The sequence below is a fragment of the Tupaia chinensis genome, unplaced genomic scaffold (assembly GCF_000334495.1).
Source record: "Tupaia chinensis unplaced genomic scaffold, TupChi_1.0 Scaffold000647_1, whole genome shotgun sequence".
Classification (NCBI taxonomy): Eukaryota; Metazoa; Chordata; class Mammalia; order Scandentia; family Tupaiidae; genus Tupaia; species Tupaia belangeri.
This window is the reverse complement of record NW_006160168.1, coordinates 1199318-1222514: the sequence shown is the minus strand read 5'-3', so window position 1 is coordinate 1222514 and position 23197 is coordinate 1199318. Positions and strand designations below refer to the sequence as shown.

Below are 23197 nucleotides of genomic sequence, written 5' to 3'. Positions count from 1 at the left end.
CCCCCCCCCTTAACCGCCAAGCCATCTGCCGGCCACCCTCTTCCCTTTATATTTCTTTACTCCACAGGATTTGGGGCATCCCTGAACATGTACTGGTGTGTTTTTCAAGCCAGTGGGGCTGGATTAAAGTGCATTTGGAGCTATGGGATTTGACTCCTTATTCACAGTGCTTAGCCACCACACTATGGAGCTGGCTCCCGGAATCCATTTTTTGATAGTTAAGTCAGAAAAATCATTTTTGGTGGGACCAGCAGTTAGCGTAATGGCTATGTTGCTGGACTCCCATGTAGTTGACTGTGGTTTAAGTCTTGGACTCGGTGGCTTAAAACTCACGCCGGGCATGTGTGCATGCGTGCCCAAGATCCAGAGAGGCGAATGGAGGAGAAGGGATTGTGGCGTGACTATCCCCCTGGGGGGTGATTTCTCACTTTCTGTCTCTATGTCTCTCTCTGGCTGGCTGGTGAGCGCATGCGCCCTATAGCAGAAACCTCTCAAAAAAAAATCATTTTTGGTTTAATTTCCATGTAATATGCACCAATACCTGGAGCAAAAGCAGAGCTCTCGGGAGCCCAAGCTGCACATACAGCAGAGGAGCAGGCGTTCCCATTACCTTTAACTAGCTGAGAAAACTGAGCCTCAAAGGTGGAGCGATTACAGAACGTGGCCCCAAAGAAGATCCCTCTCTCCACCGACCTCCTGAGACTAAAAACAATGGTCTCCATTGCTCTGTCATTCCATTTCTCTTTCTCAGTTGTGACAACAGGACTCTGTTCTCATTTCATCCTGTCTGAACCATTTCACACTGAATTCCAGACTGATTTTCCCAAGCTAACGATGGTAATAGCAAAGCTGATTGAGCAATTTGTGTGTCGAGAACTGTTCTAAGCATGCTATTTAGATTGTCTCATTTAATTCTCACAGCCATGGCTAGTGTTATTTCCCTTTTATTGGGTCGCTGGGAAAGTTAGGACGCATTTTTGCACAGAAAAACAAAAAAATAGATCATGATTTTCCCAACGACCTAGTATTTTACAGACAGTTTTTTTTTGACAGGAAAAGAGGAGTATGGAGTAGTTTTGAAAATTGACCAAGGTTTCATAGCCAGTGAGCAGTGGTGTCTGGTTAGAACGCTGATTATGTCCTGATCAGGTTGACATGTTACAGCAAGGTTAACCAGTTAGCATAGCGATTTCCGCAAGAAGGAGGAACAAGGCAGCATCAACTTCTGACCTCCAAAGTTTTTGTTGTTTGCCTTTAAACTGGGGTGGGACAGGCTGGCATTCTGCGGTTAAAGACAGAGGAGTGACAGAGAAGGCTAACAGGCAGGGAGGGAGGTGATGAGATGCAGCGGGTAGCAGATGAGCAGGAGGATGGGACCTCTTCTACTGAGACTGGAGTGGATGACCTGGAGAAGGTGTCGATAGTTACATATTTAGGGAGACAGACAGTAAATGGGAAGAGTTTCCTGGCCTGTATTACCTCCTTGAGGTCAGAATCCATCTTGGATTCGTATCTGTGTCTCCCCAAATGGCAAAATGCAGTGACTTAAAGTTGTAGATTCTCTGAACATTTTGTGGGGGAGTGGATTGAGAACTGAAGTGAAAAATGAAATTATTCTTAATTTTCCCTTTCTTTCCATTCAACATAGCTAAGCCTCATACTATGACCATTCATCATCTCCGCCCCGTACCTTTTTGTGTATGTAACCAGGTGTTACTTGATGACACTGATGTGTTCTGGGAATTGCATCATGATTTGGCCATCACGTGAACATCACAGAGTGTGTTTAAACCCACCTGGTAGAGCCTACTGCATGCCTAGGCCAGATGGTACTGTCTATTGCTTCTTGTGGGACCACAGTTGTACATGTAGTCCTTCATTGACCAAAATGCCATTATGTGGCACATGACAGTTCTAGGGGCATAGGTATTCTCCATTTAATGTTGGTTTTCTGAAGAAATCTATGTGGGTTTTACATCTGTATACTAAGGTTTGTGGGCACATTTCTTAGTGTGGGTCCCCCCAAGCCTCTGACATCTGACAGTTGCAGTCTAATATAAGCATTGTGTTTTGGAAGGTAATACCAGGAAATATTGGCAGAGGAGAGAGGAAGCGAGACAGGAAGGCTTGTGTTAACAAGGCATTGCCCACTCTGAGCTCAGCTCTGCTGGGGAGCTCTGGGCCACAGAGGGTTATGTACCTCAGAGCTATCCCATCTGAAGGGCGGCCAGGTGTTGGGAGTATTTAGCAATTCCCATCAGTCTCCAGTGAAGGGCCTCTTGTAGGGAATATTAATTCTCAGGCCCCTCAAATCTACACTGTAGATGCCACAGGGAGTTCTAATCACCAGAACAGGCTACCAGGCCAAAAGTTGTTGCCAGCATTTGAGAGGGGCTGGCATGCATACAAATGACAAAGATCAAGGGGAGATCTGTGCGGTCTGGCAATATCTGCTGAAGGGGACTCACTTACCTTCCTCTTAGCAAGTGGCTTTGTCTTCTGGAAGGCATTTTCATTTTTGTTTTAATGCCAGCATTTTATTTGTTGATAGAAAAGAAAATCTAAACGTGTATAAGAAAATGCAGTTTATTACACATAGTTAAGTCTCTACCTAATCATCTTTAAAAACCTAATTTTTTTGTGGGTAGATTTGGAAATTTATTTTTCAAGCATTATGGAATAATTTTAAAATATTGAAACATGCTTAGAACAAAATTTGTGTCAATGTTATTGGATGTTTATTCTTTAGTTTTATGTTATTCTTTTTTTAAGTTTATTTTTAAGATTTCTTTTTTTTTTTTTTTGTCATGGGATGTGACTCACTGGAGAGAGTGTCAGAGAAAAAGAGAGAAATCCAAATCCCCCACCCCCAAGGTCAGAAGATTATGCCACAATCCCTTCTCCTCCATTTTCCTCTCAGGATGTTGGACATGCACACACATGTGCCTGCCATGATTTTCAATCTACTGGTTCCAGGACTTGAACTGAGGTCAGCCTCGTGAGAGTCCAGTGCCTTAACTACCACACTACCACCTGTTGGCCCTTTCTTTAGTTATTTTAACCTGAGATAGTGGGTTGAAAATTATCTCTCCTTTTCCAAATGTATTTTTGCCCTCGATACTTCTGCCCTTGAAATAACCACAGCCAAGATTTCTTCATTGTGAGCTGGGAACTTGCATCCCTAGTTTGTCATATTGTCACTAGCACAGTGTGTAGTGCAAAGTCAACTAGTTGTTGAAAAAAATGTGAAATTCATACGATAATGTTAAGATGGAAGGGTCATCTCTCACTCTGCAAACATACTTCTGATGTATATTTAAAAAAGAAAATAAGAAAACTTCAGTTTATAAGATTTCAGGGACAGGAATGTGATTAATTAGCTGTGTTCATTTGTTCAGCTCTGCAATAGTTCTACTGCAAGCACAAAATCAGTATAGACAGGAAATAGAATGTTTATAAATATATCTCATTGCTGTGATTAATAGTAGCAACAATGCTACAAGCTGCCTTTTGGTCAAGGTCTTGAATAGACTTTCAGAGGAAGAAGTGTGACATTGTCAATCAGATAGCTTGCACAGAGCAATGATACAAGCAAAACTATATGCTGACGGCTCGGGGAGAAGAATAGTGCATCCGTGTGTCCCCATCAAGTGATAGTTTTACATTTCCGTGTATTGTCTGGCAAAGGCAATATCAGACTTACACTGCTTCCTAATGTCAAAAGATAAAGGAAACAAGAATAGATACGTGTGTGTTGAAATAGAAGCTTCTCATTTCCAAGTACCCTTTTCCTAAGTATAAAAGTTTCTAAATTGTTCTTTGGTAAAGATAAGCAAGCTTTCAGGGGAGAAACTAATATTAAATAGATCCCTAGTCATTAACTCATTTAAAAAATAATTATTTTATTTAACTTTATTTATTTATTTACTCATTTTAATTTGACCTGAGAGGGGCAGAGCAAGAGTGAATGAGTGAGAGAAAGAGAGAGAGAGAGAGAGAGAGAAAACAAGCCTCCAGGTCTTGGACTCAAACCATGGTTGGCCATGTGGGAGTCCAGTGCCCTTAACCGCCACGCTACCTGCTGGCCCTCATGAATCCATTTTTAAATAAAATGATTTATCGGGGATACTAATCAAGATATTTCAGATTTAATATATTTTCTTTCATTCATTCAACTCATTGCTGAGAGAATGTTTAACTCCCCAAAGAGAGACTGCACTACGGAACCAGAAAAATCAAGCTCTTCTTCTCATGGGATTTACATTTCAGTAGAGGGATGCATATAAAGCATAAAGAGATTAATGGAAAAGAATATGCGGATCTGTTTTCAGGTGGTCACAGATATTTTTCTTATAAAATGAAAGAGTTAAATTAATTTCGACACCCAATTTACTAAGGAGCTGACACTTGTGCTGGGACCTTAATGGGCACCCCCGAAAAGAAGGAACTCAAAATATGATGCCTTTAAAGTGGAAATGACTTTGAAATCTTGGAGGAACAGAAAGGTGGTGGGTTGGAAGGTCGCAAGTGAGAGCTGCTGTGGGAGGAAGCGAAGGCATGGCCAGGCTGGGTCATGCCCAGTCTAGTGAGCTGCCGGGTGGAACTGGAATGGTTTTTTCCTGGACACAGTGGTACACTCTTGAAGAGTTTACATTGTTAGGGAACTACAGTTAGGAACAAAAACTCCCTCCAACCTAGAAACCCTCTCTACAAAGATAAAAGTGAAAGAAAATGGTTTTATTGATATTTTAACCTTTATTTATGATAGAGCACACACACATACATGTAAGAATGAGAGAGACAGAAAGAGATAAAGGGGAGCACGCTCCAGCAGGTCTGGTCATGACATGATCTCAATCCTTCAGCCCTCCAACCCTTTGGATCTTGGGCACTTGTGTGTATGTGACTGATGTGTTTCTGGGTGACCATCCAGGGATTTGAACTGTGGTTGCCATGTAGTATCCAGCTCATTACTGCTGCACCTTGGAGGCAGCTCTGAAAATAGTTTTAGTATTGAGCAAGCCTTCAACCTGAATATGATGTGCATTGCAGACCATGCACTGAAGAAATCATGAAAACAAAGAAATCTTGCTCTTTCACGTAGCTCAGTGGGTGCAACCTGTCATGTTAGATATGTTTTGCAATTCAGAAGGGCAGAGCAGGCCCATCTCTCAGGAAATGGGAGCATCAGGTGTCATCTTCCTGGATCCATTTCAAGGAGGAAGACCAGACCATGCCCTTGCTGGCTTAACATAGGGTGGTAGCAGTGGAGCTGGAGGGAAAAAAAAAATAGGTGTGGGTATTGGTTGGAGAAACAGAACCCGTGTGTGTGCAGGTGACACACATACATGAGAAGTCTTTAAAAAGTCAATGGAAAATGTGTCCTATGAAAAAATTATGCATGGATTTCAATGTTTGGACCAAAATATACTTGTAGTTTAATTACATTTCTCTACAGACTTTTTAAAGTACTCTCACATACACATGGAAATTTTTCCTGGACACAGTGGTACACTCTTGAAGAGTTTACATTGTTAGGGAACTACAGTTAGGAACAAAAACTCCCTCCAACCTAGAAACCCTCTCTACAAAGATAAAAGTGAAAGAAAATGGTTTTATTGATATTTTAACCTTTATTTATGATAGAGCACACACACATACATGTAAGAATGAGAGAGACAGAAAGAGATAAAGGGGAGCACGCTCCAGCAGGTCTGGTCATGACATGATCTCAATCCTTCAGCCCTCCAACCCTTTGGATCTTGGGCACTTGTGTGTATGTGACTGATGTGTTTCTGGGTGACCATCCAGGGATTTGAACTGTGGTTGCCATGTAGTATCCAGCTCATTACTGCTGCACCTTGGAGGCAGCTCTGAAAATAGTTTTAGTATTGAGCAAGCCTTCAACCTGAATATGATGTGCATTGCAGACCATGCACTGAAGAAATCATGAAAACAAAGAAATCTTGCTCTTTCACGTAGCTCAGTGGGTGCAACCTGTCATGTTAGATATGTTTTGCAATTCAGAAGGGCAGAGCAGGCCCATCTCTCAGGAAATGGGAGCATCAGGTGTCATCTTCCTGGATCCATTTCAAGGAGGAAGACCAGACCATGCCCTTGCTGGCTTAACATAGGGTGGTAGCAGTGGAGCTGGAGGGAAAAAAAAAATAGGTGTGGGTATTGGTTGGAGAAACAGAACCCGTGTGTGTGCAGGTGACACACATACATGAGAAGTCTTTAAAAAGTCAATGGAAAATGTGTCCTATGAAAAAATTATGCATGGATTTCAATGTTTGGACCAAAATATACTTGTAGTTTAATTACATTTCTCTACAGACTTTTTAAAGTACTCTCACATACACATGGAAATGGCATTAAAGTACAGAAAAACTTCCATGCATCTTATTAAATGGTTGGTTGCCAGTTGGTTGGTTGACTAAATCTGGCCTGCCCATCTACGTTTCCTGTCTGACATTACAATAATAATGGCTCACGTGTGAGATGGAAGATATATGAGCTTCAATTTGAGAACTTCAAAAACTTTTGTGGAAAATGGCCTTAAAGTATGACTGGTTTTTGGAGCAAAAATATTTGAAATCATATACATGAATGTGTGTACATATGTATATAATACATATGTGTGTTTGCATACACACACACACACACATACACACACACTTTTAATTGTATATCTAGCTAAGTCCAAAGTCTGCAGGGTAGGCTGAACTCAGGAGAGAGAGTTGATGTTGTAATTCAAGTTTAAAAGTAGGTTAGAGGCAGAATACCCTCTTCTTCAGGGAATCCTCCTTTCTCCCTTCCTCAGCTTGTTTTTTCTAAGGCCTTCAGCTGATTGGATGGGACCCACCCACCCTGTGGAGGATAATCTGCTTTATTCAGAGTCTACAGATTTAAGTGAGAATTTATCTCAAAAACATACTTCAGGGAACCAGCAGTTGGCGTAATGGCTATGTCGCTGGACTCCCACGTAGTCGACCGCGGTTCGTGTCCCGGACGCGGTGGCTTAAAACTCACGCCGGGCGCGTGTGCGTGCATGCCCAAGATCCCGAGAGGAGAATGGAGGAGAAGGGATTGCGGTGTGACCATCCCCCCTGGGGGGTGATTTCTCGCTTTCTGTCTCTCTGTCTCTCTCTGTCTGTCTGGCGAGCGCACGCGCCCTACAGTGAAAATCTCTCAAAAAAAACCCCCCAAAAAACCCCCCAAAAAAACATACTTCACAGTCAATCCAGACTGGTGTTTGATCAAGTATCTAGGTGCCATGACCCATCCAAATTCATACATAAAATTAAGCATCACAGTACTTTTTTGAGCAGAACCAATAGATTCTGCTATTGCAATAGAAAGTGAGGGCAAGCTGGGAATATAGGTAGACACCTAGGTTTTTGGCTTGTCGATCTGGGTGTATGGTGGTGCCATGAATGCAAAAGAGATGCTTAGATGTTTGCTTATTACATGTTATCCATTCTTACAGTAAAATTAAGATGGAAATCAAGATGAAAATTAGACATATAAAAGTCAAATTTTCCTCTGAACTAGAAACACTATTATACAGAAAAACTTCCATATATCTTATTAAATGGTTGCTTACCAGTTGGTTGGTTGACTAAATCTGACCTGTTCATAGACATTTCCTGTTTGACATTACAATAAAAATGGCTGAAGTATGGGATGGAAGATACATGAGCTCATACTTGAGAACTTCAAAAACTGTGGTGGAAAAATGGCATTAAAGTGTGATTGTTTTTTGGTGCAAAATTATTTGAAATCTGTCCATAGTTTTTTCATAATATGCATTTTTCATGAATTTTTCACAGACTCTTCTCCTTAGTATTATTGATGAGGCCTTACTGAGCAATGTTATCTGAAAAGTGGATTCTAAGTCCAGATAGGAAAAGAGAAGGTAGAGTAGCAGAAACGAATCGAATGACTTTATGTGTAAAGGCCAATGTAGTTGTGTTTACAGATATATATGATGGAATTGTCCGTGTTCATTACCTTTTTAGATTAGAAGAGCCTAAATTTACATTTATGTGTGGCAAATGATCATAGTAACTGTTTTTATATTTTTAAAATAATTATTTATTTAATTTTATGTATTATTATTATTTTTAATTTCCTATAGGGCACGTGTGCTCACCAGAGAGAGAGAGAGAGAGAGACAGAGAGAAAGAGAAAGAGGGAGGGAGAAAGCAAACTGCCAGGTCAAAGACTCCTGTTGCAATCGGCCATGTGGGAGTCCAGTACTCAGCCACCACACCACCTGGTGACCCCCTCAATAACTGTTTTTTAAGCACTTACTTATTTTTCTATTTCCTGTGTTTTATTGCAAGCAATATTAAATTTTTACTTTTATTGCCAAAGCAGAAAGTTACCCATTTTTCCCACTAGAGCATGCACAGCACCGTAATAAGGTCAAACATGGAAGAAGCTCAGCTAGAGGGGTGATCCGGTATGACCATGTGTGTACATCTGACAGAGGTCAGTTCCAGACAAGCCCAAGAAGCAGGGGTTCTTGGTCCAGGTTTTACTGAACCTCAATTCTAAGAAATCAAACCAGCACAAATGAATAATTCAGCCAACGGGTCTAGGTAGGATAGAGGCAGGGGATCTTGAATAAGTGTAGACAGAAACAGATACAGGAAAGCATCAGGAGAAACTTTTTTTTTAAGTTTATTTATTTCAAGAGAGAAGGAGGAGGGACCAGCAGTTAGCATAATGGCTATGTCACTGGATTCCCATATAGTCAACTGTGGTTTGAGTCCCGGACCTGGTGGCTTAAAAATCACACTGGGTGCATGTGCGTGCGTGCCCAAGATCCTGAGAGGAGAATGGAGAAGGGATTGATTGTGGTGTGACCATCTCCCCGGAGGGTGATTTCTCCTTTTCTATCTCTCTGTCTCTCTCTGTCTTTCTGGCAAGCGCATGCACTCTATAGCAAAAGCCTCTCAAAAAAAGGAAAAAAAAAAGAGAGAGAGAGAGAGAGGAGGAGACAGAGACAGAGAGAGAGAAAGAGATAGTACCCCTACCAGGGCCTTGACACTACAATCCACCTGCAGCCTTCAGCCAGCCCTGGATCTTGGGCAAATGTGTGCCCAGTGTACCCAGGGACATCTCTGGACTTGAACCACTATCTTCCCATGTGGAACTGCCTCACAGAATGGTGTATTTTTCTGCTGTACCACTGTTAGGTCCCTGGAAAACAACACTTTGAGGCAAAGATTCATTATAAGATTTATCTGCTGGTCCTAGAACTGACTCAAAGTAAGTGGTGCTAACCTCATTGGGGTGCTAAATATAATAAATAGAATATAGCTTGTGAGAGACCTTTATAAACAGTGGAGGACCCTACTAGAGATACTATTTGTACTTTGTTTTGTTTTGCTGGGATGATTTAACTAACAATAATGAGCTCATTTAATCAGAGCTTCAAACATATGCAATACCACCAGCTCATTTGGAAAGAATCTGATTAAGTAGAAGGATTTAGAAACACTTTACAAGAAGTGTTCAGTTTATATTTATGTCACAAAATTGAAAGAAATTAAATCAGGGCCCGCAGGTGGCATGGTGGTTAAGGTGCTGGACTCCCACATGGCTGACTGTGGCTTGAGTTCCAGACCTGGAGGCTTGAAATTCACAGTGGGTGCATATGTGTGAATTCTCAAAATCCCAGGAGGAGAACGGAAGGACCAGGGATTGCTGTGTGGCTATTTCCCCGGGGTATGATTTCTCACTTTCCCTCCTACTGTCTCTGTTTCTCTAGTAATGCATGTGCCCTATGGCAAAAACCTAAAAGAAAAACAAAACCAAAAGAAATCAGTCAGTTTTTTTCATTTGTATGTTCTTTAAGAATAAACAAACAGAAAACCCCTTTACATTAATTCAATTTTGATTCAAGGGAAAAACATATGCTTACTGGAGCCTTTTTTTTCCCCTTTCCCTTTCTGTAACAGGAAGTCCTGTTTTGCTAGCTACAGCTGTGTACCAAAAAGCATCCATATTTTTTTACTGAGGTCACCAATCCCAAATTACAATCCCAAATTACACTGCTATTTTTAAGATTATGTTCATATAACAGTATCTCTAATGATATAAAAACTTACATTTATTTACCCTTTATTGAAAGCCTCACAAATTATTCCACTTTGAAATAAATTCTGTATCTTTTTGTTATACATAGGTTAGATACAGTACGCCAATGAAATAAAGTTAGCATAATAGGATAGATCCTCATTTATCTCTAGCTGCTAAATCTCTAAATTACCCATTGCTGGAAGGCAGAGCAAAGCAAAACAAATGAAACAAAAAGCTTGTCAAGTTATCTCAGCGTGGGCTACAGAGAAAGTACTTAGTTCAAAAATGTGCAAGATAGAGAATGAAGATAAAATGACCTAAAGTAGAAATATTTTAAAAACTCAAGACCTAGTGCCATCATTAGAGTAATGGTATATAGATTTCATCTATCTTAAAGGTAGTTGGGATGTGTCAGACTTCAAAATCCTATTCTGGAGACTCTGCCTGGCTGGCCCAGCTGGAAGATGCCCAGGCACAGGCAACTGCTGGTTGGCTCCTCAGCTTGGTTGACCTGAAACTTACTGGGCATGGGTATGTGCATGTGCCCAGATGTGGAGTAAAGGGATGATGGCATGGCAAGATCCTGCTGAGGGTGCATGCTTCTCTCTCTCTTGTGTGTACACAGATACTCTATCATAAATAAAATAAAACCCTATTGTGGGACATACATATAAGTCATACACCACATCATGGCATTTTGGTCAATGATAGACCACACCTATGATGGTGGTCTCATTAGATAATAATATCTGTTTCATGCAGCCTGGGTGCGTAGCAGGTTATTCCATGTGGGTTGTGTGAGTCCACTCAATGGTGTTCAGAAAATGATAAAATCTCTTAGTGATGCACTGTTTGGAATGTGTCAGTGTATCCTCATCGTTAAGCAATACGTGACTATGTTTAATTATACATCTTATTATATTCACATTTCCCAAATCATCTTCTCTCAGATTGATATTATTCCCTTGTGTTATCTGCCTTTTACATTCACTCTACTGCAGTTTGTGAGCCTTTAAGGTGAGCGTTTCCATAAAGCTTCTCCTAACATAGTAGGGCAATTCGGAGATTTCCAGTCAATTGCTAGGTAGCCACGGGTGTTACCCACACCTTGTCCCTCAATCCAGTCCCTTCTCCAGCTTCAGGGGTCTCCAAGCGGAACTGAGCTGGCTCAAATAAGTCATCTTCATCTCTTCCCCTATAATTATTAGTCTTTAGAGAAATGAAAAGATTGGGAACTTTTGACCTAAAATATAATCCTTGTTACATGGCCCCAATTATGCATGCTTTATTTTTTCTTATTTTTCTTCTCTTTTCTTTTTTTTTTTCAACAGACACTCGGCAATTTTTAATCTATAATGAAGACCACAAGCGCTGTGTGGAAGCAGTAAGTTCCAGTGCAGTCCAAACTGCAGTTTGCAACCAGGATGCTGACTCTCAGAAATTCCGATGGGTTTCCGATTCCCAGATCATGAGTGTTGCTTTTAAATTATGCTTGGGGGTGCCATCGAAAACTGATTGGGTGGCCGTCACTCTATATGCCTGTGACTCACAAAGTGAATTTCAGAAATGGGAGTGCAAAAATGACACACTTCTGGGGATCAAGGGGGAAGACTTATTTTTTAACTATGGCAACAGACAAGAAAAGAACATTATGCTGTACAAGGGATCTGGTTTATGGAGCAGGTGGAAGATCTATGGGACCACAGATGATCTATGCTCTCGAGGTTATGAAGGTAAGAAGCTTGGAATTGCTTACTTCTGTGTCAAATGTTTCTTATTTTCTTAGTTGGAAACTAACTCAAAAAAATAAGCATGTTATTAGTTGATCACTTTTTTTGTGTTTTTTAACTATTCTGTGTTTTATAAGAAGAAAATAGTCAATGCATGTGTTAAAAAGTCATGGATGGGGACCAGCAGTTAGCGTAATGGCTATGTCATTGGACTCCCACGTCGTTGACCGTGGTTCGAGTCCTGGACCCGGCGGCTTAAACTCACGCTGGACGCATGTGCGCGCATGCCCAAGATCCCAAGAGGAGAATGGAGGAGAAGGGATTGCGGCATGGCCATGACCCCTGGGGGGGTGATTTCTCACTTTCTGTCTGTCTCTGTCTTTCTGGAGAGCACAGGCACCCTATAGCAAAACACTCTCCAAAAAAAGAAAGGGAAAAAAAAAAGTCATGAATGATATTTTAGCTATTTTTAATAAATAGTTATTTCTTTTAACTTTATCTAAGATTTCTTTTTAATTCTGGGTTACATTTTTTTTAGAAAATAATTTACATAGAGTCTTTGATCCAAAGTCTTCTATTTAACATTATGAAGTTATAGAGAAAAACATGAATTTAACCAAATATTTTTTCTTTTGATTTAACTTATCCTTGGAGAAATAATTTGTAGAAAAACACTCTGCTAATTCAGACAGCCTCAAATAAAACTGTGGGAAATTTTTTGATAATATAGGTTTTTAAAAATGTTTCTCATTTATTTTGTTCTCTTATGGATATTTAGAGACTGTAAATATCTTGATCAGAAGATTAGGAAAGCTGAGACATTAGCTTATAAATGAATATAAAGGATATTTAGATAGCCCTCTTGGAAAGTATTAATAATCCCACCAATGAGATGAGAAATTATTTTACACATGGTTCCTTGAGCTCTTGAAGGTTAAATAAATAAAATCAGAGTATCTTCTCTCTTTTTTTTTTTTTTGGAGAGGGTTTTTTTTTGTTGTTGTTATAGGGCGCGTGCGCTCGCCAGACAGACAGAGAGAGACAGAGAGACAGCAAGAAATCACCCCCCAGGGGGGATGGGAACGCTGCAATCCCTTCTCCTCCATTCTCTCTGGATCTTGGGCACACATGCACATGCGCCCGGTGTGAGTTTTAAGCCGCCGGGTCCAGGAGGCAAACTATGGTCAACTACATGGGAGTCCAGCGACATAGCCATTACGCTAACTGCTGGCCCCCAGAGTATCTTATCTTAATGTCAATCAAATTTCATTCTCTGGTGACTGCAGAGAAAAAAAAATCAAAAAGAACTTGAAGCATTTTACAAGTGCTGGTCTGTGGAGTTAGATGATCTTATAACCACATTTCAGGTTTGGATACTTGGTTATTACAAAGTGTTCTCTAGAATCACTTCAAGGTCAGAGAAAGAGACTTCCATGTGGGACAATAGATGACTTATTCCTAAAATTGTGGCTACTGCAGCTAAGACTGGTTGACCCTTGCTTATCACATCTAGGGCAGAGCATAGACATTCTTCTTCTTCTTCTTTTTTTTCTGAAGGAGATAATTTGTGAACTTTCTTCTGCCATCTGTGTAAGGAGGGAGAGGGGGAAATGAGGTAGGGTCAGAGGAGAGTTCCGAAGGAAATTATTCCAAGGCATTTAATGAACATAATGTAGGTTTAGAAGTTACATGAGTGGCAACCTGAGTAACACAGCCTTCCAGGAAAAGCCTGATAGAAAATTATAACGCCCAAGAAGGGAGAATCGAAGTTGAATCAAATTCCACAGATGAGGCAAGTATACTAATTGAGGAACTCATCCTTAGGATTGGTGCTAAGACAGCTGGAATGGTTTTCTTTTCATTTATTGTTATCTTTTTTTTTGTTTTAATTTTAGTTACTAGAAGGCACATGTACTCGCTAGCAAGAGAGAAAGAGAGATAGAAAAAGGGAAAGGAAGAAATCAGGTCCTTGGCCACTCCTGCACACATGCCTGGTGTGCTTTTCAAGCTGCCGAGTCTGGAATTTGAATTGCGGTCAGCCATGTGGGATCTGGTTCTCTTAGCCACTAGGCCACAGGACCAATTCTGGAATTATTTTATTTTACAATACAATACTATCGCTTCCCAACCTCCCTTTTATGTCCTACTTGCTTTGAGACAAATAACATAGGCTTTAGGATAATGGTTTTCAAATGATTACATGTGTAAGTGTCACTTGGAGACCCCGTTAAAAATACAGATTCTAAGTTCTGCCTCTTAACACCTTTTGAATTAGCATACAACAAAGAGGGCCTAGGAATCTATTAAATTACTTTTCTGAAGGCCTGGGTAATTCTGGGGCAGATGGTCCATTGACTACATTTTCTACTCTTCAATGAGCTCTCAATTCTTAAAATAATCCTGCTACCAGGTCTTTCTGCTCATAGTGACTTCAAGATCCTTTAACTGGAAAACATGAGAATTGAAAACTGAGAGACTCTCAGGATTGGTGCTAAGATATTTCATTTTTATTTTAATAAATTTTTATACATTCAATCAGTATACATCACTTAGTTTGGAAATTGAATTTACCCAACATGAACACACTTCATGGCGGTCCAGTTCAGGATACTATACATGTTATTATCAACTGATACTAATTTATTTCTGTGTCCCATACATGCAATATTTAATTTTTAAAAATTATTTATAGTTATTATTTTTATTACCAAATGACTCTTGTGCTCTTCAGAGAGAAAGGGAGGGAGGGAGGAAGGAAGAGAGAGAAAGAGAGAGAAGAGAATCTCTTTCTCTCTGAAAAAATTTGGGAGGTTTATAGAACTGACTGAGGATAGGGATTCTTGTAGAATAGTATTATCAGAATTAGAAACTTGGATAGATTTGAGGTCTAGAAGTTCAGACCTCAGAGAAAGAGTAAATTGATGGCAGTTATATGATTCCTTAGTGAAGTGACTAAGGTGGAACTCGTTTCTTTTTGCCTCATTAATGCCCAGTGTATAGAATAGCTCAATAATTATTAAATAAATCGAGTTAGTCTTAATAAAGCTATTTTAAATTGGTAGCTACAAATTTGGCACTGAAAATATCTTCACTAATTTAATGAAAAAGCCCTGAGGTAGTCTTAATGGGTTTTACATAGGAAGAAAATAAGTATCCCATTAACTAAAGGTCACACAGCTACTTCTGAAGTTAGCATGATTTGGAAGATTAGTCTTGTAATTTAGTGGAACTGAAGCTAGAACTGCATCTTAAAGTGGCAAACTAGCTAACTGATGAAAAAAAGTGACTTTGAAATAATTAAAAATAATTCTAGTATTTAAGGAAGCCTGGGTAAGTACAATGGGAAGAAGAAAAGGAGGTAAAGAAATACCATTTATTGTACTCTTATTATATGATACATATTTTACAGACTTGCTATTGTTTAAAAGTTTGAGAACTTTTTCAAGTCATAGAATCTACAACATATAATTCGAAAAAGCATTTCTACGATTCCAAGTATCACTTGGTGGCAAGAAGTTAAATACATCAGTATAAAGATGTTATCTCCCAAAGGGAGATTCCTGCAAAGACAACGATTTCAAACATACTTGAAAGTTTAGCTATGTGAGTTGTTTGGCTGTCAGTGGAGGTGTGAGCTTCTTTAATCCCTTTTGCTTAAGCCAAATCATAATCGACAATGATTTCATATTTGCTTCAATTTTCCTTTCTAGCTGAATTCAGAGCTTTACACATAATCTGTTTTAATTCATATTTTTAAAGTTCATCTACATATTTATTTTTGAGAGAGAGAAAGAGAAACAGATATCCTAGCAAGGTCCTTATGCCATGATCCACTCACAGTCTTAGGCAGCCTCGATCCCAGGGAAATGACATGTTCAGGGAAGTCCTGAGACGTGAACCCCGAAGTTTTTTTTCCATGTGGGTCCAGTCATATGACAGCTGCACCACCAGCTAGCCCTAGACTCAGCTTTTTGAAAGGTAAATATTGATTATGGATGATATCTAATGGTTTCGAGTAGTTTCTTTTCATGATGTGGATTAGAAGACCTATGACAAAATTTCTATTCTTCCTTATAGTCATTGTTGAGGGACTCAAGTTAGGGCTGCCTTTACAGGAAGAGGTTGGAGGAAATAAATGTATTGACTGGACTACATAACTTAGACTATTTTCAGTATAAGATTCAATAATTCTGTGATTCCAACCAAGAGGAAAAATGGTCTCTTCTCTATTTTGGAGGACATGAAGAAGTTAAAACTGGTATCCAACAGAACCAACTCTGTTGAGGTTGGAGAAAAAAATCTGTTCCAAAAGATGGTGGATGGAACCAAAGTGTTCCTAGAACTATTTCTATGTACAGTCTGCTGTGTGGACCCAGAAAAAGATTGAGAAAGAGGTCAAAGGGGGTGGTGTGTGAGCACCAAGTGCACGGTGCGTGTGCATGTCACGTGCGGGTGCACCAAGTGGGATCGGGACCCATTCTTTCTGTATGTTTCTTATTGGAAAGTTGGTGTTCAGAACTACCTCACATTCTAAGTGCACGTCAACGTTTCTCTAGCCATGTATACGCTACTGGGCAACGCGAATGGAGCAACCTGTGCGTTTCCATTCAAGTTTGAGAAGAAGTGGTACGCAGACTGCACGAGTGCTGGGCGTTCAGACGGATGGCTCTGGTGTGGAACCACTACAGACTATGACACAGATAAGCTGTTTGGATTTTGCCCACTGAAATGTAAGTATCTGTCTATTATAAATTTGGGCACAGCTATCATGGCACACAATGATAAGACTTTGTATTAACCTAGGCATGTTTATGCAGAATGATTTCACTTTTATCTCATTATATCCACTACCATCCTTCATTCCACAATGGAGACAATGCCATATTGGGTGAAGACTAGAACACAAATCTTCTGACTCTCAGCCATGGGCTTTTCAATGTATATTTAGATCTTGCTAACAAGACCAAACTACAACCCCATTGTCCCAGGACTCCCCCTATTAAATGACCATTTTATTTTTTTCCAGCAATCAGTTATTTTTTTAAAAAATATTTACTTACTATTATTATTTACTATTATTTATACATTCAATTGCTATACATCATTTAGGTTGTAAAGAGATTTTAACCAGCATGATCTATGCCACACACCGGTCAAGTTGAGAATACTATACACAACATCAATAGGCAACAAACCATATCTGTGTCCCACAAATGTCTTTTCCATTTTTCCTGAATTTCCCTTCCTGCACGCTCTCCCTCTTCCCCTCTCCTTCCATTTGCAATGCGTCATTTTCTAAGACTTTAGGGCCATTTATAGTGCACAGTTAGTGTTCTTGATGTGATATACAGTTAACATTGGAGGTGGGCAAGGACTTTCCTCACACCCCAAATGGTTTGCCTTTATGAAACCATAGATCAAAACTAGAACTCAAATGATATCATTCATACATGGTGTGGTGAAGAGGGAGGTGTGAGGGAGCTCTTGAACTTTGTGTCAGTGGAATGAAAAGGGCTCCTCATGGTGAAAATAGTAATAATGATACCCTCCTTAGGTTTAATTTTAGAAGAGTATCATTTTAATTTAACTCAGCTATGAATCAGTGGAAGTGGGTAATTTTTGTGCTTGAAGATCTTTATAAAATTATAATTTAAATTTTATTGCAGTAATGCAAAATAAATGCTATTGCATTGAGTTAGGGGGACGTTACCATGGCACATGAAATGCTGGTGTTCTTTCCAGGCACAAGACTGTAAAGCAACAATATGGCAGGTTTTAGGTGGGGTAGAGGAGGGTATCAACCTTGGGAGGCAGAACTAGGGGCTGAGGAAAGAGGACTAGGAAGAATCCTTTGCTTCACTTTTCCCATTATCCCACACCCTCTTCCTGCTGCTGACTTCTACCTGCATGGACTTCTTACCTTCTGACCTCTTACCTGCTACTTTAGATGGGATCAGAGTAGCTCTTGTTTCTTGTTATATATACTTTTGATATATACTCCCTAATTATCCCACTGAAATTAAGTCTGATTTCTTAGAGCTTCATATCCGTGGGGACTTCAAAACATGTGGGAAAATAAAATTAACATATGAGTTTATTTGGTGCAAAAACATTCGAAATCCATGCATAGTCTTTTCATGATATGCATTTTCCATGCACTCTTTGAAGACACCCCTCTCCCCGGTATTCTGGTAATTGTCTTCTGTAGACAATTCCTCTGTTCTGGGTGAATCCCCACAAAGGTTCACAGACTTCCTGTTCATAGATTTAGTGCTCTCCTGCTCTTAATGAGGTATTTGCCTCTCTTAGAGACTTGGTTCTCCTTAAAAGTTTATAGATGTCTAACTTTTATACTCAGAAGTCTTTTTATCTAAAAAAACTAAGCCTTATTTTTTTTTTCCTCTCAAGACAAAGCAGTACAATACTTATATCTTGGTCATTGAGGAGTGTCTTTTTCCTTTACTTAGAAGGAATGGTCTTTTCTTATTTGTTATCATGGGGTTTCTTAGGAGCATGTATTTCACAGGTCTGATTATAACATCCTGCACTTAGGTGAGGTTAGCAGAGGGGTTCCTGGATGAATTTGTGATTTCATGAATGACACGACAAGTCACGAAGAAAACTCCCATCTTTTGATATCCTTGGATATGGGTTGGAGGATATGACTATAAACATCCTGAATATATTCAGTGGAATAATGTTTTAGTTTGTTATGTCCTCAAAACCGAATTGTCAATACATTTATTTTGTTAGGTTAAATGGGAAAGTTAAATAAATGTTTGATTTCAATGTGCATTCAACTTTGATGGCACAGTTTATGAATTTCATACTTTAAAAGGCTTTGTAATTTCTCAGTCTATTTTATCTTGTGTTCCTTTCAAAGGATCCTTTGATTTGACATTTAACTGAAACTAACAGGTAAAATAAAGGAAGATAATAGACCAGTTAATGACCTAGTGACATTTAATTTATACTCTTCATTGTCCTTTGCATTGTTTATTGTAATGCTTTCCTTCTATTTAGACATTTACTTTCAAGTATCATGAGAACAGGAAAAGGAAGAGTGTTCTTTCAATTCTTTGCAACTTTAGTTTTCAACATTCTTTATGCTGGTGTGCTGCGGGAATTTAGACTCTGAGATGTTGTACAGTCAGCAAACCTATACATTCATTCGAAAGTGTGTTTTAATTCTTTGATTTAAAGTGAACAACATATTTATTTACTTAGATTTTTAAAAATTGCCGCACGGCACGTGTGCTTGCCAGAAAGAGGCAGCGAGACAGGGCAGGACAAAGCACGCTCAGAGGGGGCGTGGCCATGCCACACCTCTTTCTCCTCCATTTCTCCATCCTGGCATGATTTTGGACACACATGTACACATGTCTGGTGTGTTTTCTAGCTACTCAGTCCAGGATTTGAGCCATGATCTGTCATGTAGGATCTGGTTCCCTTAACTACTAGGTTATGGGACTGACCCTACACAATTTACTTTCTTTAAATGAAGACTTGATTGCTTTTTTCCTTTGGCCAATTATATTCCTTCCTTCTATTTATGGACAAGAAATAATCCTTTTTTTAAAAAATGTCTTGCACGTTCTTTCTTTTTTTTTTTGTAGTTCTAAAATTTTATAATTTCATGGGACCAGTAGTTAGTGTAATGGCTATGTCGCTGGACTCCCATGTAGTTGACTGTGGTTTTCAAGTCCCGGACCCAGTGGCTTAAACTCACACCAGGTGTGTGTGCATGCATGCCCAAGATCCCGAGAGGAGAATGGAGGAGAAGGGATTGCTGCATGGCCATCACCCCCGGGGGAGCTGGGTGATTTCTCTCTCACCTTCTGTCTGTCTCTCTCTGTCTTTCTGGCGAGCGCATGTGCCCTATAGCCAAAAAAAAAAACCTCTCCAAAAAAATTTTATAATTTCTTATTTATATCTAATTTTTGTACATCTTATGGTGTACAACACAGTTTTCAAAACATATATGCAGTGTGTGATAATGAAATCAAGGCTGTTAATATACATATCATTTTAACAAAGAGTCTTATATTCACATGTTGGTTTCTTCCTAAGCCCTCCTCAACAATCCCCGAACCCTCCAAATTTATAAAATTATTTGTTTAAAGCATCTCCATCTTCCAATAAACCTCAAATATATATCATTGCATGAGCATGGACATTAAACTCGTGAGGCTTCAGATCATTTTAATTTAACATTACTAACTGAAATTTATTTTTGTAGAAACACACAATGAGTATAGTTAAAACATCTTAGACATTTCCATGCCATTGCCCGAAGCAAATGTTGACCTATTTTCCTTCCTCTTTGATGTGTCCTGGGTGTGCAAGTTTCATACCACAGCGTGCGGTCTATGTGTGATAGAAAGGCCCAGGGTCGCTTCCTCATCAGGTACAAAGGGCAATTCCACATTGGGTGAAGTACTTCTCAGAAAATTTGAGAAGTTACCAAATCCTTTCTCTCTTCTCACGAATAAATGAAGAGATGATTATTTTACAGGGCTCATCAATATAACTGTATATTATTAAAAAGAAAAAGGAGAAATTTTTACAACATAACACATATGAAAATACTTCATTTGTTTACTAACTTCCCAAATATCTCAAATGGAGAAGGTTGTAAGTCCTGTCTATCTGTTTGTTCTTGGCCTTTCACAGAATACATCTGAGTTCATGAAATACATGTGGGAATCGTAAAATAGCAAAGGAAGATAGAAGCTAAAATTGCTTTTTTCCTCTGAGGAAAGAAAAACTAACCATTAGAACCTGCCATTGCTAAGAGCTTTACCTCCACTGAATACATTCCAGCAATGAGAAATGAGACTCTGAATGGTAACAACACTGCCAAGGTCAAACCACTACAGTTCAGATGGAGGCCTGCTGGTCTGTGGAAGTCTGTGACCTTTCCCGGTTTCTGAAAAGAACAACTAGACTGGGCAGGCCGATTACCCACATTCATCCTTCTATTTTCTTTTCTCCTATTTTTTCTCCCCTAGATTAAGGAAGTCAGAGAGGTATCTCTATCCTTTGTCTTTATATTTTCCTCACTTCCTAATGTCCCCAGGAAAAATTAGAAAGATGAAGCTTGCTTTTCTTTCCTTTTTTACAAAAAAATTTTTGGAGAGGTTTATGCTATAGGGTGCATGCGCTCGCCAGAAAGATAGAGAGAAACAGAGAGACAAAAATTGAGAAATCACCACCCCCCCTCCTGGGGGCGGGGATGGCCATGTTGCAATCCCTACTCCTCCATTCTCCTCTTGGGATCTTGGGCACACACACACATGCTCCTGGCATGAGTTTAAGCCAGCAGGTCTGGGACTCAAACCACGGTCAACTACATGGGAGTCCAGGGACATAGCCATTATGCCAACTGCTGGTCCCGAAGCCTGCTTTTCTTTAGGTCTATCTCTAGATATGGCCAATCCTTTGAAAAGCCCACTCTTCATTTCAGGAGTGAAGAAAATCTCATAAACACATTAAACATAAGTAAAAGAAAAAAAAAAAAAGAAGGGAAAAGAAAAATGATTCAGGTGACAATGTTACTAGGACCATTTAAGAAAACTTGTTTACTGAAAGTGTCTTCTATACATAATGCAGAAAATCCCATTTGACCTTTTTTTTTTTTTCTTTCACAGTCGAGGGCAGTGAAAGCTTATGGAATAAAGATCCGCTGACTGGCATTTCTTACCAGATAAATTCCAAGTCTGCTTTAACTTGGCACCAAGCAAGGAAGAGCTGCCAGCAGCAGAACGCTGAGCTCCTGAGCATCACCGAGATCCACGAGCAAACATACCTGACAGGTAATGACATGGAGAGAAAACGAAGTCGTTAGCAGCATCTCGATTACTGTCTTTCTACATAACTTAAAAGTAGGCAATGCCGGTACGTGTAGGGGTCATGATAGACTCGGTCCCTACTCAGGTGGCGTAGATGATAGGACGACCCCGCACTGTGAAAACGACACCAGGAATGGCCAATAGGTCTTATCGCATGAGCCAGTTTTGTTCTGCTGGCTGTGACACTCTCTAGAGCCTGTGCAAAGGATTCTGGGTACTAATCTGGGTTCAGAGTTAAAGAGGCCATGGTCAGTCAGTGTTGTCATCCTTAGACACAGGGCAGGGGCACCGTGTTGGTTGAGTAGTCACTGTCTAGGTCTACCCTGAAGCCCAAGGTCTTTATGAGCATCAGAGCATTCAGAACAACATGTGAAATGTCCCCACCACCCGGGACTAGTCGAAAGCTGCTCTGACACCCTGAGTTCTGTAGCCTCTGTCTCTCTGACACCCAGACTCTACTAGTTTTCAGATTTTCTCTTTCCACCATTTGTGTGTGTGTGTGTGTGTGTGTGTGTGTGAGTGTGTGTCCATTTTTTTTTTTTTTTTGGAGAAGTTTTTCCTATAGGGTGCGTGCGCTCGCCAGAAAGACAGAGACAGAGAGACAGAAAGTGAGAAATCAAACCCAGGGGGGATGGCCACACCACAATCCCTCCTCCTCCATTCTCCTCTCGGGATCTTGGGCATGCACACACATGTGCCCGGTGTGAGTCTAAGCCAGCGGGTCTGGGACTCGAACTGTGGTTGGCTACATGGGAGTACAGCGACATAGCCATTACGCTACCTGCTGGTCTCTTGTGTGTGTCCATTTTTATGGGATTGTGAATATTAAAAGCATTAATGTTTGCTTGGGATGAGATTATCTGTTTTAGTTTCTAAATTCCACATCTACGGAAACAGAGAAAGTAGGAGCAGAAGTTAGTGTGGGGGCAAATGCTTCCCCCGTTCCCTACTTCACTTTTCTCCAGTTCAACAGACATGGTTACAAGATGAATATGTCTCAGATCGTATCACTGCCATGTTCAAAGATTCTTAGTGGCTTCTCATTTCCCATCGAATCATTAATAAGACTCCTTCAGCTGACATGCCAAGGTTGTCATCTGTCCACCTACTCTTGTTCTGCTCCGTGCGTTCCGCCATCTTCCCTTTGTGATTCTTATCCAGTCTCCTCCTCTCTTCTTTGTATCTTCCCAGGCTATTTCTTTCTTTATTTTATTTTAAGAATTATTTTATTTAACTGTTTGTTTGTTTATTTATTCATATTTGACCAGAGAGGGACTGAGTGAGAGAGAGAGGAAAAGTGAGAAAGCAAGCTGCTAGGTTTGGGACTCAAACCATGGTCAGCCATGTCAGAGTCCTGAGCCCTTAATCACCATGCCACTTGCCAACCCCTCCCTCGTGGGCTATTTCTTTTACCTGAAATTACCTGTTGAAATGCAACCCTTTCCATTTTCATCTTAATTTCTCTCATTTGCTTCTTACCACTTTTGTCATAGCTACTTACAAAAATGTCTCACCTTTCCTACA

At 39.9% G+C, this 23197-nt stretch overlaps 1 protein-coding gene across 1 annotated transcript in view; it reads left to right on the top strand.

Annotated features, from left to right (window-relative positions):
- Positions 1-23197, top strand: part of MRC1 (mannose receptor C-type 1) — a 119037-nt gene that overhangs the window by 7210 nt on the left and 88630 nt on the right. The window contains exons 2-4 of the mRNA XM_006159739.3: positions 11424-11825; positions 16379-16552; positions 21473-21637. Of these exons, the coding sequence (XP_006159801.1) occupies positions 11424-11825; positions 16379-16552; positions 21473-21637 (741 nt within the window). The remainder of the gene's footprint in view (positions 1-11423; positions 11826-16378; positions 16553-21472; positions 21638-23197) is intronic.